This window comes from Coffea arabica, chromosome 2c (genome assembly GCF_036785885.1).
Source record: "Coffea arabica cultivar ET-39 chromosome 2c, Coffea Arabica ET-39 HiFi, whole genome shotgun sequence".
Classification (NCBI taxonomy): domain Eukaryota; kingdom Viridiplantae; phylum Streptophyta; class Magnoliopsida; order Gentianales; family Rubiaceae; genus Coffea; species Coffea arabica.
In genome coordinates this window covers 10,798,756-10,812,841 of record NC_092312.1, presented here as the reverse complement: position 1 = coordinate 10,812,841, position 14,086 = coordinate 10,798,756, and the positions used below count along the sequence as shown (strand labels likewise).

Here is a 14,086-nt window from a genome sequence, read left to right as displayed (position 1 = left end):
GTGTAAGTGAGCGATCTGTAAGTGACTTGTTTACCTCCAAGGCCCCAACAAAATGCTGTGAAAAGTTTACTCAAATGCATTCTTGGTTTATCCCAAATAATTGAGAGAACTATTAAGAAAAGAAAAAAAAATACTGGTAAATTTACTATTGAGCATGGATGTCGACTAGTGATCTAAAATATTAAATGCGCTTCTGGGCTATAATCCCGATCTTTTGGCCCCAAAAAAAAAAAAAAGAAAGGCTCATACGAACGAAGCAGCTGCCTGAATCCATCTCGTGGAATATACTTCTGGTGTGATTGCTACAACTCAATAACTTCTGGTAAAAAAAGATTGCTACAACTCAATAACTTCTGGTGAATTACCAAAGACTGTGGAAAATGGCGAAACTAAGAATCTCTATGTTACACAGGAACGGTCAAATATAAAAAATTGTCCTCACAATATAGACTTGCCTGTTCGGAACAACCAAATTAATGTGGTGTAGTATTCATATGATGACACATCCTTTTCCCATCACTTAATTGGTTAGGGGGTCAATGTTGCATCAATTTTCCTTATTCTGATTTCTGAATTGTCAAACTCGAAACATCCTATTAGGTAGGAATTAGTCCTCTCTCGTACTTGTGCCCATTCACAGCTTGCGTGTGCTTGTGTTTATTCAATTATTTAAGCATTTGCAAAGGATTGATGAGAGAAAATCAAGAATTTGCCCGAACTGTAATAATGATTATAATGTAGCTTAACAAAATACTATAGATTAGGGTTAATTTTGATATGCAATTATTATGCATCTCTCAACCTACCATTTTACACAATAAACTGTCACGTTTAGCTACTTCAATACCTTTCACTATCAATTTGATCACTTGTTAATCTTGGGTAAAACAAACTAGGTTTTTTATTTATTTATTTATTTATTTTTGTGGTCGACGAGAACAAAATGCAACTTTCAAGTTGACGAATCTTTTGAAGTCCACTGGTCATATATATAGATCCAGTAATCAAGCATGGAGGTAAAATATCCCCACCGTCCCAAGTGGTCCTTTATCGGAACGGAATTAATATGATAGGGACGGACTTTTAGTTTCTTATCAGTATGAGACAGGCTATGAACTGGCAGCAGAGCAGTTTCTTTCCAATGCCTAAAGCTTACGAGATATGTGGCACGTAAATTTTTATATATACATCGTCCGTGGATAACTAAAAATAAAAATCTTGCTTCATCACAAATTTTGCTTCAATTATAAATTAGACATGAATTCATCGGACATAATATGTTTTTCTTTTTTTTAATATAACATTGGGACCCAAATAGTTGCGCGTACTCATGGTTTCTCTCCCAGCGGGCATATGCTCTTAAACGAAAATATTTGAGTGCATACCATAATAATTTCCATAACCACGATTACTGGTTTTTCCACAATCGCTGTTATATTAAAGGGACAATTGTAGAAACCTCCCTGTAGATTACTAATAGCTGCACTCACCTCTTTTGAGGTTTCGAAAATAGCACTAACCTCTTCTGAATTTAAAATTTTGATAGCATATTCAGCCCATGTTAGATAAAGTTGCATTAAAAAAGTTTTTTTAGGAGAAAGATAATAATTTTGTTCCATTTGTACCCCTTTTGCCTCTTGTGAGGTTGAATTACTAAAAGAATAAATAAAATTAAAAGTTGGAAATAATTAGTGAAAATCACATAAATGTAAAGAGAACAAGTGCAGCAGTAACAACCGGAAGAAGTAATGAACATATGTTCAGAAATCTAAGATTCTAAAGCATAGAATGTGTATAACCAACTTCAAAAACTCGCCTTCACTAGTGTGCATGGAAACTTTGTGTATTAAGTTGAAACTACAAAGGATTATTTACATATTATCTTCTAATTACCGCAAATTTTTAACAGAAAAATTCTCAAAATTCGCCTTGATTTTTGCTTTCTTTCTCCTTTTGTTTTCATGAATGTTTAAGACGAAGTGAGTTTAACCAAAACCACCAGAACTTATTTTGTTATGGAGCTTTACTTGGAGGTTTCTTTCCCTTTGCTTCTGCTTCTCTTCTATGCATATAGTATATGATTTGGATTGTCCTTTCAAGTGTTGTCAATCACAAAATAACACCATGTTGGAGCATCAATTAGCACTATTTTGTGGTGCCATTTTGTAAGTGCACTTACAATGCCTAATCAGGTAAGAAATAACCATTAACTTGTTTAATTAGTTAACCTAAATTTTTTGCTCTAAATTTGTTTACTAACAACCTTAACCTCATAGGGTATGGAAGTAAATTTACCCTATTTTATGTCAATTATAGGCCTAAGTTCATGTTAGGGGAGGTTTATGCAATTATCCTAAATTAAATGGTAAAGCTCAATCACCCTAGATTAATTTGTCAAATGTTGAATCAGCTCTAATATTGACAGGTAATCTTTTGTTATAATCCCAATTTTTCTTCGCCTCTTTTGGTAATGACACAGACATGGATAGATACTATGGATAAAAAAAGCATTTGGAAGATCTTACAAATCCAATATTGGAATGCCACCTTATTACTAAAAAATACTTGAAAAATTTTATGGCCAATATGAAAGAGTAGTCGCATTTCAAATATGTGATGTCACGGTATTTTGAGAATTATCTTCTTTCGTTGCAAACCCTTGACTTGCAAAAATAGAAAAAAAGATAAGGCCTACAACATTCACATTTGTTCATTGGCTACAAGCTTATATTCAACTCTTCTGACCATTCTTGATGCAGATACAAAATTATAGCACGTCACTAGCTAGAAATTAGCAGTAGTGTTTTATTTGTAAACCATTTAGCCATAAAGGCGGAAAAAAGCTTATTTAACAGACTAGGGATGTCTAATGACTGAATAAGGACACTAAGGTTCAAGAATCTTGAATCAGACCATATATTATTAGTTATCAGCAAGGTTTATTAGGCAGTGAAGAATTTGGATTATGTGAACGGAGGAGCAATGAGAAAAAGCTCAGCTGGCAACGGGTCCGGACCTAATAATGCACATGACTTGAATTTTTGGCAATGGTCCCGAGCATCAGACTGAATGCTTATGAAGTCTGAACATGTTGTTCAAAAACCGAGGACTAAAGCAATCAGGTGGGGAAGAAAAGAAGGAAAATCCCTAATCACTGAGAAAAAAAATATACAATGAGAGAGCCTGTATTTATATGACGTCAGACAAAAAAAAAAAAAGCAGCCACCGGAATTTAAAGAAAAGTATTTGAGTACTTGATGGTTTCTACCAAAAAAGGATGATGGCATGTGGTCGGCCCAAGTTTCCGGAAGGCTATGGGGTTTAATCAGGGGATGGTCCGTCAAAATGGAACATAGGGTTTTAAAAACAATAGTTGACTTTGCCACATGATGGTGGGTGCCTCAGCAGTTGACTTCGTCATGTAAAGATTTTGCCCTAATCATCTTCTTGTTATCCGTTGAAGCATTTTTATACTACGAGATATCAAGCATGGGGGATGCCAAGAATGCACCAGCCTCTATGTAATTTTGATTGGGAATAGGCCAGCAACCAGACAATTAATTTGTTGTAGGCTTGTAGCTTCGAACAACATCAAAGTTCAGACAGGGGGCAACCAAGAAAATGTTTACCGGTAAATAGAGAAGGGAAGCTTAGAAATATGTGTCTGTCCCTTCTTGGCTGCAATTGAATTCTTGGATAGAAAATTATCTCAAATATTATTCTACCTATGTCATAAACACATGTTTTAACTTACTTTTTTTTTTTCATTTTAACCCACTTAAAACTTTGCTTTTCTGTTCATAACTTTAGAGCACGAATTCAAGATTAACACCCATATGCATATTCAATCGTAAATTGATCAATTTTTTTCCTCATGCGACAAAATTTAAAACCTAATCTATCCGTCTTTTTTAATTGAACTGGGAGACCAATTGAATTATACGAAGGGTTAAAAGAGAAAGATCCATTTAGATCAAAGAAATATATTGCTATACCTACACTGTGTTTTTACAACAACAAATTTAATGATTCGAACGCCTAACTTACAATTCAAGAGAGATTTTGATCGGTTCTTAATTACCAACTTACCAAAAGCAAGTTGGTTTTGCAAAATATAATCAATTGATGATTGATCAAGTGCACGCAAAACCGACATACAACATGCTTGAATCCTGCAACTTACGAATGGGCCAAGCTGTGGGTCCTTAAATAATGTTGTTTGGAACAAAAGCAAGTATGCTGCCATATCATTGACAGGTTATTTTCTTAGGATGTAATGGCATCAAAAGCAATCGCCATCACGAAAAGAAGCTTGTTGAGTTGATCTTAAGTAGTTCTTAATTGTATTAATGTCTCAACTCTCTAGACTCAAACAAGATGGATGGACTGCCATCTTGATGCCTTTGGCTTTGACTAGCTAGTGTGAAATCAAGATGGTTGCATTTTTGTCCCTTGTTGCGACCAAAATTCCCTTTTTGGTTCTTCTTCCTTTTTTTTTTTGTTTGGGGGTTCAACTGTCTACGTTAAATGGGTAGATACATTTGCATTTAGCCCGACAACGAAGGTGTCAGATTTGAATTCTCTCTTCTATGCTCAGTTGTTTTATACTTCTATATACTTTTAGATGATTTTGCATTCAAGGTTTCAGACTATAGCTATTAGCTATCTTTGGCATGAATTCAACTCTGTTAATGCCAAAATGAGTTACTTGGTTTCAACTAGCACACAGAGCTGCCCAAAACAGAAGAACAAGTGCTCCATACAAAACTTCCTGTTTTCTTGATTTCTTCTTGTTAGAAAAAGAGAAAAGAAAATATCGATGTTAGAGATTCTGCGCGTGATTTTCTTGCGCAACCCACATAGACATACGTAGAGCTGAGCTTTCAGGTTAAACCGTCCATAGTAAGAAAGCAAACTTATAGGCTTACCTGTTTTATGTTCTTTCAGAGGAAGTATAGCACAAATGGTCCCTCAATTCACCATTAATCCTTTTCTATGTTATGTTAAACCAAATAGTAAGTACAAACAACATATATTAAGCAATGAAAATCTAAATAATTTATCTCTAGCCATTATTATCGAATAGAAATTAATCCCGTGTATTTTCTTTTCTTCCTGCTGCCTTCTTTTTTGGTCTATTCTAACAAAGTATTTAGAGTAAGAGAACTTCTAGCCTATGACTACTGTCTTGTTGATGGAGTACTACATAATTAATCATCGACAAAATGTCAATCGATTAATTAAGATATCAATAACTTTAGAATAAATTATTTGGATCATAATTGCCTCTGCATGAGGCTAGTCCCTAATTAATGTAAAGCAATATGCATTTGGATCTCTAAAGGTGATAAAAAAAAAAACACAACTTAATTTGTAGTCTCCAATTACATTTTTTGCTACTTTTGAGCCTAGAAAGTATACTCAATATTACGCCATGATACACTGGGGACTAAATCAGGATGCCGATCTATTTTGCTACAAAAGAAAAGCATCAATCTATCGTATTTTTTTTCCCCAAGTAACGAATTTAGTGAAATAGCACAGAACATGATTTTTAATGACAAAAAGTTTTTTTTGCCTGATAGGTGTTCGGTAGCTCTTGGTTCTCGCAGCTGGCTTCTTCGTAAAGTGAAATTAGGTTTTAAATAGAAAGAACGCAATGAAATGTTGAGTGTATATTGCATCTCAAACAACAAAATTGGCCCTTTAGAAGAACCCAAAAGGAAAAAAAATATTTCTGCATTTTAACTTCTTCTTAGGAAATGCACTTTTTTTTTTAGTACAAGTTCAGAACCGATTGCTCGATTCAACTGGTTAAGCTAGGAATCGACATCAAATGCTTAAACTCGATTGCTCATTAAAACTCGACCAAAATTGGGATAAACTGGAGAACCCAAAAAAAGAAAACAAAAAGAAACAGATTGTTTTAAAAAAAAAAAAAAAATCTTTTCTTGTCTTTTCCATTACCTCAAGAGCCAAGATTTTCAATAGCAAGCACCAAAAATAAAAAGGATCAGGCAAAACTTGGGGTGAAGGAGATGAAACAGACGCCCGTGCGGCGGAATAGTAAATGCTACTCCATACCTGATACCACCGCAGCAGAATTTGAGTTAAGTGGGACGTCCAATGAAAATTGTTGACCAGTATTTTATTTTTTAGGCTCAAGTCAAGCCACCATGGTTGAATTCTGAAAACCACCGCTAAAAATTTTCCGGCATATTTGAGCGGCAGGCCAATAAATGCCTGCCTTTTCTTTTTGTACATAATTCAGAAGTTTAAAATCAAAAATTCCCGTTTCATTGTGGTTATCTGCATGCAAATATGCCTATTCAGAACTCACATATCTTTGGGTAAGTGAAAGATATGTTTTTGCCCAATCCAGTGTTTGACAGTATAAAATATGTAAATTTCCTTGAAATCTTAATTCTGATTCACTGTTCACCTCTTGAGAAATAATTAACATCGTTTACATTTTATTGAATGATGAATAACCTGATCCTCAGACTGTAGTATCAAAGTCTAAAACGTAATTTCAACGGTCAGGAAAAGGACCTGCTCTGCTCCTGGTGTATGGGGATGGTGTCAGCGGGACCGACGAGTCTTCTATTCCAGAAAAAAAAAAAAAAAGCAATTAAACTGTAGTGGGACTCGCAGGCTGGGACAAGACGTCCAGGTCTAAATGCAGGGCTGGAGGTGATTAAACGTGGCCCCATTGCTTCGTGATTTTTATTTTTCCTGTAAATGGTGATGCGAAGTTTGGAGTTTTGTCCCACTTTTTTTTTTTTTTTTTTTTTTCCTGTGGTTGGTTGATGCAAGCTTTTACCAGAATGCAGTTGCTTTCTTTCTGCCATGGAACTTGGAAGAGGACATCAGGACAGGGAAACTGCGTAAACATCATATATTGCATTAAAGAAGAGGAACCTGTCAAGCTTTTCTTCAAGAAAATCATACATACATCAATTGACAGCGCAAAATGTTCAAGTGGGCGGTCTATTGTGATCCCACTCAGTAAACACCAAATTAAATCATGCTGCTACCACTTGGTTTTAGTTTAGAAACTGGTAGCTCCACTTTGTTAATCATATATTGCATTAAAGAAGAGGAACCTGTCAAGCTTGAGATAATGCATGTGCTTTAAATCTTGATACCTTTCATCAATTTGACTAACCTTTGCATTTTTCTACTTAGTTTGATAGAATAATTAAGTAGAATGAAGTAGTAATAGACAGCGTGACTATAACCTGAAAACCCAAGCACATCTATGGATAAATAATCAGTCTAATTGCCCCATATATAATATGATGTACAACACTAACACAACAGATGCTATAATGTACTACAACACTATGATTAAAAAAAAATGCAGACATTTAAACATCTATGTGTTTAAGACATAACGAGTTATGTGAAATTATGTGTTTGGATTGTAAATTATTTGAGATAATTTTGTGAAAAAAAAAGTAACGTAACACTTTTTTGATATGATATACGTAAAATAAAAAGATAATTGAAAAATGTGTTGATGATGCAAGCAAATCAGTGTATGCAAATAAGGTGTAAAGAAAATGGAATAATTGGCAATCTAAACACATGCAATTAATTTCAAGTCAACTCTAAGCTATCAACTGTATTTTGCCATTGCAAAGAGTCCCGTCCCACAGACATATATGGTGAGGTTCGACATTAGGCAAGTGGTGGTGCATAAAATTTGCAAAGAACTAGCTGTAATTTACTTTTATTTTTTTGATTCTCCAATAGAAAAATGCAACAAAAAAAAAAAGGAAAAAGAAGAAGAAGAATGTTTGTTAAAATTTTTGGCAATCTTCGAATTGAAAATTTTTTCAAGACTTTGATCACTTTACGAAAAGAAAAACTTGAGGTGATGAACTATTCCCTAATGTGTATTGATGAAATTAATTTGATGATTTTTCATTATACACCTTATAATAGTTTCAAGCTGGTCCAACTTCCATAACATGTGAAGATCTTTCTCTTTTTTTTTTTTTTGTTTTTTTGGCGATGCAACTGAAATTGTTTTTGTGATACCAAATGGACGTGTAAATGGTAATCCACACAAGAGAATTATGTCTTACACAATATAGACAATAGTCGTTATGATTAGGGAAATGCCTAGCGTGTGCATTGATTTATTTATTAAAAAAATTTTTTTTTTTTTTTGGTATAAGAAAGCGTGTGCTTTGATGGACATGATGGCACCGAATTTTTTCAATTTTAGGAAAGGAGTTGAAGAGAGTCACGTTTGGGAAATCTGTGCCACTAACTGCGACGTTATCCAAACAAAGATAAAGGTGAAAATTAGGTGGACAGTGATTTTGATGACTCAGCATAATCCATTTCCTACATGTACATGCACTGCTTTCGGGGAATTTTAGGAGTCATATCTCCCACCGAGATGTTATAGTTCTAGTATGCTTAACTTCCTCAATAGTGATTAATAGTTAATCCAAATCATAAATTTCTTTCCATTCCCATGCTTCTACGTTAATTTGTTTATCCATCCTCTGTTGTTTTCTTTTTCCTGTCTTTTCTTAAAGTCCAATCTGTCAACCTCTAAAACCCAATTTAATTAATTAGTAGAGATATTAACAGTTAATCTTGGACCCTTTGTTTTTTTTAGTCTATCTACTAAAAAGTGACTAAAAATGACAATATTTATATAGGATAGGCACAAATATGAAATTTCTAAAATCAAGAAGTTGGAAATCTCTTAATTTATTTTTGTTGCTTAGATCATATCGCTTAGTATAGTATAGCATTTTCACATAAATTAGCTTGAACTTGAACCTAAGATTTTCGAGTCATCCAAATCTTCGTGATTTGAGGTCAATGCATTAAGAGCCTACAACAAGTTCCAGCTCTGCAAAAGCTTTTAGCTTTTCCTACCTCTCTTTAATCCACTAGTGATGTTGACGCACTCTGAAGTTTGCGTTTGGATTGCAATTTTCCTACCTCTCTTTATTAATGCACTTGAATTACTATAATATATTTTTTATAAAAATTTTAAAAAATTATAATTCAAACACACCCTCCTTAAGGCCTTTATAACTAAGAAGTACAAGGAAAAAAAAAAAAGTCCCTGTGAAAAACAACTTTTTTTTTTTATGTGAAGACTTTTAGATTTCAGTCCACTCCCAACTTTGAAAGATAAAGATAAAAAAAAAAAAAAAAAAAAAGCACGATGACTAAACACTGATGTGTCCGTGCCAGCAAATCCAAGATGGCAACTTCCCAGCTTCACTTTGCAATTTGCAGCAACTCTCCGAAATCCGAGTTCCCACTGTCCTATGAACTGTAAAAGATCTATGATTACTTGGACGGTAGAAGTCTGATCTTTCGGTTCATATCTTATCCACATCGCAATGCCACAAAATTAAGCCAAACATTACCCAATTTTTTACATCCCAATTGGACAAAGAATATTGAAAGATACTCTTTAGTACCGTTACAATTAAGGACTTTTTGTTTTCTTCCTTTTGCTTTGGGTCCACTTGTCTTGTATACTAACCCAAGATAATTCTATTACCATAATAATTATAATCCTTGGGACGAATGGTTTAATCTGATAAAATACGATAAAATAGGCCTTCATCTTTTTATTGACAGCTAAATTCTCGTCGGCTTACGAAATACTTGCACACTCTTTCCATCTATATATACTCCCTACAACTCCCTTGCAAGACCTCCCATTACTGGTTCCTTTTTCTAAGCTGTCACATCTATATTTCTTTCTGGTCTCCCTTATACTATATTAGTCCTTCTCTCCATCAGCCCTTCATCAATTTTTTCTGTGAGAAACTTGTTTCTGCATAACTTGTGTTGATAATATTGTAGAGTTGGTTGGGCTTCGAAGAACTGCCAAAACATGGCCGGAGGTGGCTTCGTAGGTCCCGACGGAGGGAAAGCATATCCCGGAAACCTTACTCTTTTTGTTACCGTAACATGCGTCGTTGCAGCCATGGGTGGATTGATCTTCGGTTACGATATTGGTATTTCAGGTCTGCATTTATCCATGTCCTACTGGAAAAAATAACATAACCCCTCCCAAAACTGTTTTCTTTCTTTTCTTTTTCTTTTTTTCCTTATTTGAAGACTAAAATTTTGTTAGTTTTGATTATGATTTTAACTGATCATGGATTGGACTGAATATTGATGCAGGTGGCGTGACAACCATGGATTCGTTTCTGCATAAGTTCTTCCGATCAGTATATGACAAAAAGAATAATGACAAGTCAACAAACCAGTACTGCAAATTTGACAGTGAAACTCTAACCATGTTCACGTCATCTTTGTACTTGGCTGCACTGGCTTCATCCCTTGTGGCTTCAATTGTGACCAGGAAAATGGGGAGAAAGTTGTCAATGCTTTTCGGGGGAGTTCTGTTTCTCGCCGGGGCTTTGCTCAATGGCTTTGCTCGGAAGGTTTGGATGCTGATTGTCGGTCGTATTCTCCTTGGTTTTGGTATTGGATTTGCCAATCAGGTAATAATATAGTGCAGATTCTCTTTTTTACTCGAGAACAAAATCAACCTTTCTTTTACTTCCTTTTTTCAGTGTGAGTTTCGGAGTTTCGGCGTTTGGTGTGCAAAACAAAAGTTGTGGAATTCTTTGCTTTCTTTGGGTTCGGATAAAGAGATTTGCATGTTTTGATGGCACCTTGGTCTGTTTTGTTTTGATGTGGTATGAGTTGTTTATACGGAACAAAGAACCTTTTTTTTTTAAAAAAAAATTCCTTTTTCTAAAAATTCGCATCTTCTAATTTTGAGGGCTTGTTTGGCTGTCTCAAGATTTTTTTTTTTTTTTTTTCAGTTTTTGGTTTGTTCCTTGTATGGTTAGTATAGAGGTTTTGAACCAAAAATTGACTTGCGAACTTACAAGTTGTTGGTCAAAAAGCTGTGTGTCCCAGATCTGATTCGGAGTTTCTTTTTGTCCACAGATCATGCGATTTAAGTATGTTAAGTTATTGACACACAGGACAGCAATGGAATTTGGCCACTATGATGAGTACTAATCTACTCGTCTAATTCTAAAATTAGGCTGGCTATTTCGCTTGATTTTGCTACGCCACCTACACTGGTATAAATTCAAGATTTGATGAGCTGTAGAATTTTTCAGTCGAGTCTTTCATGGGGTCGACTCAGTTGAATAAAATAGCAATCCATCATTTTTCTGGTTGTGGAAAAAATGGAACACTACCATTTTTTTCTCCTGGTAAATGGTTGGGTGGTACTTGTAGGTGTGCACGTTTTTCTTCGCATATGACTTCTGCAGAGGGCCCTCATCTCCCCACCTTAGTTACCAGTGATGGCAACGGCGTTTAATATTTGCAAAAAGTGACAAATTGACTTGAAAATGAAAGGCCCCTTTTCTGTTTTTCTTGGCTTCAATTATAAAATTGTCCTCCTCCTCCTCGAAGTACGACAAGAACATGAGGTCCCTTAGACCACGGCATCCTTTTTATATTTTTTTTTTGACATTTTTGAATCTGTTTTCCAGTGATTTTAATGTATGATGAAAATATAGGAGTAAAAAGTTAGCTAGCGGTTATGAAATTGACATTTTTACTGGTTTTCTTTTCTACAGTCTGTGCCTTTGTACCTGTCTGAAATGGCTCCCTACAAGTACAGAGGCGCATTGAACATTGGGTTTCAATTGTCCATCACGATTGGTATTCTGGTGGCAAATGTGTTGAATTACTTCTTTGCAAAAATTAAAGGTGGATGGGGTTGGCGACTAAGTTTGGGAGGTGCAATGGTGCCGGCCCTGATCATAACAGTTGGATCACTAATCCTTCCGGAGACACCTAACTCAATGATCGAACGCGGACAAACAAATGAAGCCAAAGCCAGGCTGATAAGAATCAGGGGTACTGACAACGTTGATGAAGAGTTCAATGACTTGGTTGCAGCTAGTGAGGCCTCCAAGATGGTGGAACACCCCTGGAGGAACATCTTGCAGAGGAAGTACAGGCCACAACTTACGATGGCCATCGCCATTCCATTCTTTCAACAGTTTACTGGGATTAACGTGATTATGTTCTATGCTCCTGTCCTTTTCCAAACAATTGGATTTAAAAGCAACGCTTCTCTTATGTCTGCTGTAATTACTGGAATTGTGAATGTTGTTGCAACTATGGTTTCGATTTACGGTGTGGATAAATGGGGTAGGAGAGCGCTTTTCCTTGAAGGTGGCGTACAAATGCTCATCTGCCAGGTACCCCGCGTCCCCCCCCCCCAACCAAAAAAAAACCACCCAATTAATGCCTAATTCTCTTTTGGAATCGAAAATGGTTCTGGTTCTGGTTTTAACACTTGAATAACTTTGCTTGATTTGCAGATCATCGTGTCAATTTGCATCGGTGTGAAGTTTGGTGTCAATGGAGAACCTGGCCATTTACCAAAGTGGTATGCAGTTGTGGTGGTGCTGTTCATATGCATATACGTCGCTGGATTTGCTTGGTCTTGGGGACCCCTTGGATGGCTGGTGCCTAGTGAGATTTTCCCACTTGAGATCAGGTCTGCTGCTCAGAGTGTTAACGTTTCAGTGAACATGCTCTTCACTTTTCTGGTGGCCCAAGTGTTCTTGAATATGCTTTGTCACATGAAGTTTGGGCTGTTCCTCTTCTTTGGGGGATTTGTCTTGATAATGACCATCTTCATATACTTCTTCTTGCCTGAGACCAAGAACATACCAATTGAAGAGATGCATATGGTCTGGAAGCAGCACTGGTTTTGGTCCAGGTACGTGACAGAAGCTGATTATCCCAATGGAGGCATCAAGGACGTTGAGCTGGGGCCGACCAAGCGAGTATAAAAAAGTTACTCAGTGAAGAGGACGAAGAAGCTGCATTGTTTTTATTCAGTTAGGAAGTATAAATTCGTCCCTTCTGCTGTTATAATTGATTGACAGTGATATATACAAGTGTTTTCAAATTTAAATATGTTAGCATTAGACACTGTTGAATCCCAACATCAAAATGCTATATGTAAATTGTGTTATGTTTTACCAGCCCTCTTTGCTAGCTTTTTTATTTTATCGATTTTAATCCTCCATAGTGACGGTAATAATGTTCTTGTCTACTGTATCCTCTCCGGAGAAAAAACACCAATCAACAAAAAGGAAGCAAGAAACCGTCCACATCTTTCATCGATCCACAAAATTCTGTTGCAATTGTGCTTTCAAAAAATGGGCTCCAAACCAAACTATCAAAGATCGAACGGTAGGCTCCCCTTAAAGATAGAATTTAGCCAAATCGATTCGGTGCTAAAACCTTGCTTAAGCAAGGAAAGTGTTTCGAGGTACAGAATGCATGTTTCCCGGTTTCAATCCTGTTGTATATGCTTTTCTTGCGGGACATTCAAACAGCACTTTGCTAGGCTTTTCCCAACGGTTAGCTTAGCCCACCATTGAGGTCATATACTCCAATTGCCCCTTTTGTACCAACCAAAAACCCACTTTTTTTTTCTTGGTTTTTTTTTTTTTTTTTTGGGGTGAAGAAGATAATTGTATTTATGGAGATAGAGGTGTCAAATAGCTACAAAACGTGGGGAAAATCCCACATTTTTCTATTGTTTGCATTTATGTTTCTACCAGAATACTGTAACACAGGAAAAGCGAGTACTTCCGCTGCTTACTAATGCAGGCAATGGGAAGGGCATTATGGCACCGAAACTCACCGCCATATTGAACTGGCCATGGCAGGGATAACATGACTGTTTTATTTCATCTTCCCCTCCGGGAAAAAAAAAAGGTCAAAAACTAGGCAGAAATAAGTACTTGGGTACACGAGTATGGCACTATTATAGTAAAGAAGATAGAAAATACAAGGGATCAGGCATTGAAGTTGCAGCCTTCCATGTCCCCCTGCCCAACAGCCAGAAATTTTGATAGGTATTTGCAATTTAGGACACTTTCCAAAAAAGAAGAGAGAGAGAGAGAGAGAGAGAGAGAGTATTTTTATTAGGAGATTGGAGTTAGGGGTGTTAACGGATCGTGTTTTGGCAGGATCTGACCCAGATCCGATAAGTTTTTCTGGCTTTGGATTGAAAAATAATTCCAATACCCGTATC

General features: G+C 36.0%; 1 protein-coding gene across 1 annotated transcript; it reads left to right on the top strand.

Moving 5' to 3' along the window:
* The first annotated feature begins 9,655 nt into the window (after positions 1 to 9,655).
* On the top strand, positions 9,656 to 13,025 carry LOC113730892 (sugar carrier protein C). Its single transcript, XM_027255873.2, has 4 exons — positions 9,656 to 10,016; positions 10,177 to 10,499; positions 11,601 to 12,230; positions 12,354 to 13,025. Exons 1-4 carry the CDS (start codon positions 9,884 to 9,886, stop codon positions 12,828 to 12,830), a joined length of 1,563 nt encoding a protein of 520 aa, XP_027111674.2. The 5' UTR covers positions 9,656 to 9,883; the 3' UTR covers positions 12,831 to 13,025.
* The last annotated feature ends 1,061 nt before the right edge of the window (positions 13,026 to 14,086 follow it).

Bases quoted from the DNA above. Each gene is read 5' to 3' on its own strand.
- LOC113730892 (XM_027255873.2), top strand. From the start codon at position 9,884: ATGGCCGGAGGTGGCTTCGTAGGTCCCGACGGAGGGAAAGCATATCCC. The intron at 10,017-10,176 runs GTCTGCATTTAT...ATATTGATGCAG, and splicing joins TTACGATATTGGTATTTCAG to GTGGCGTGACAACCATGGAT. The intron at 10,500-11,600 runs GTAATAATATAG...TCTTTTCTACAG, and splicing joins GTATTGGATTTGCCAATCAG to TCTGTGCCTTTGTACCTGTC.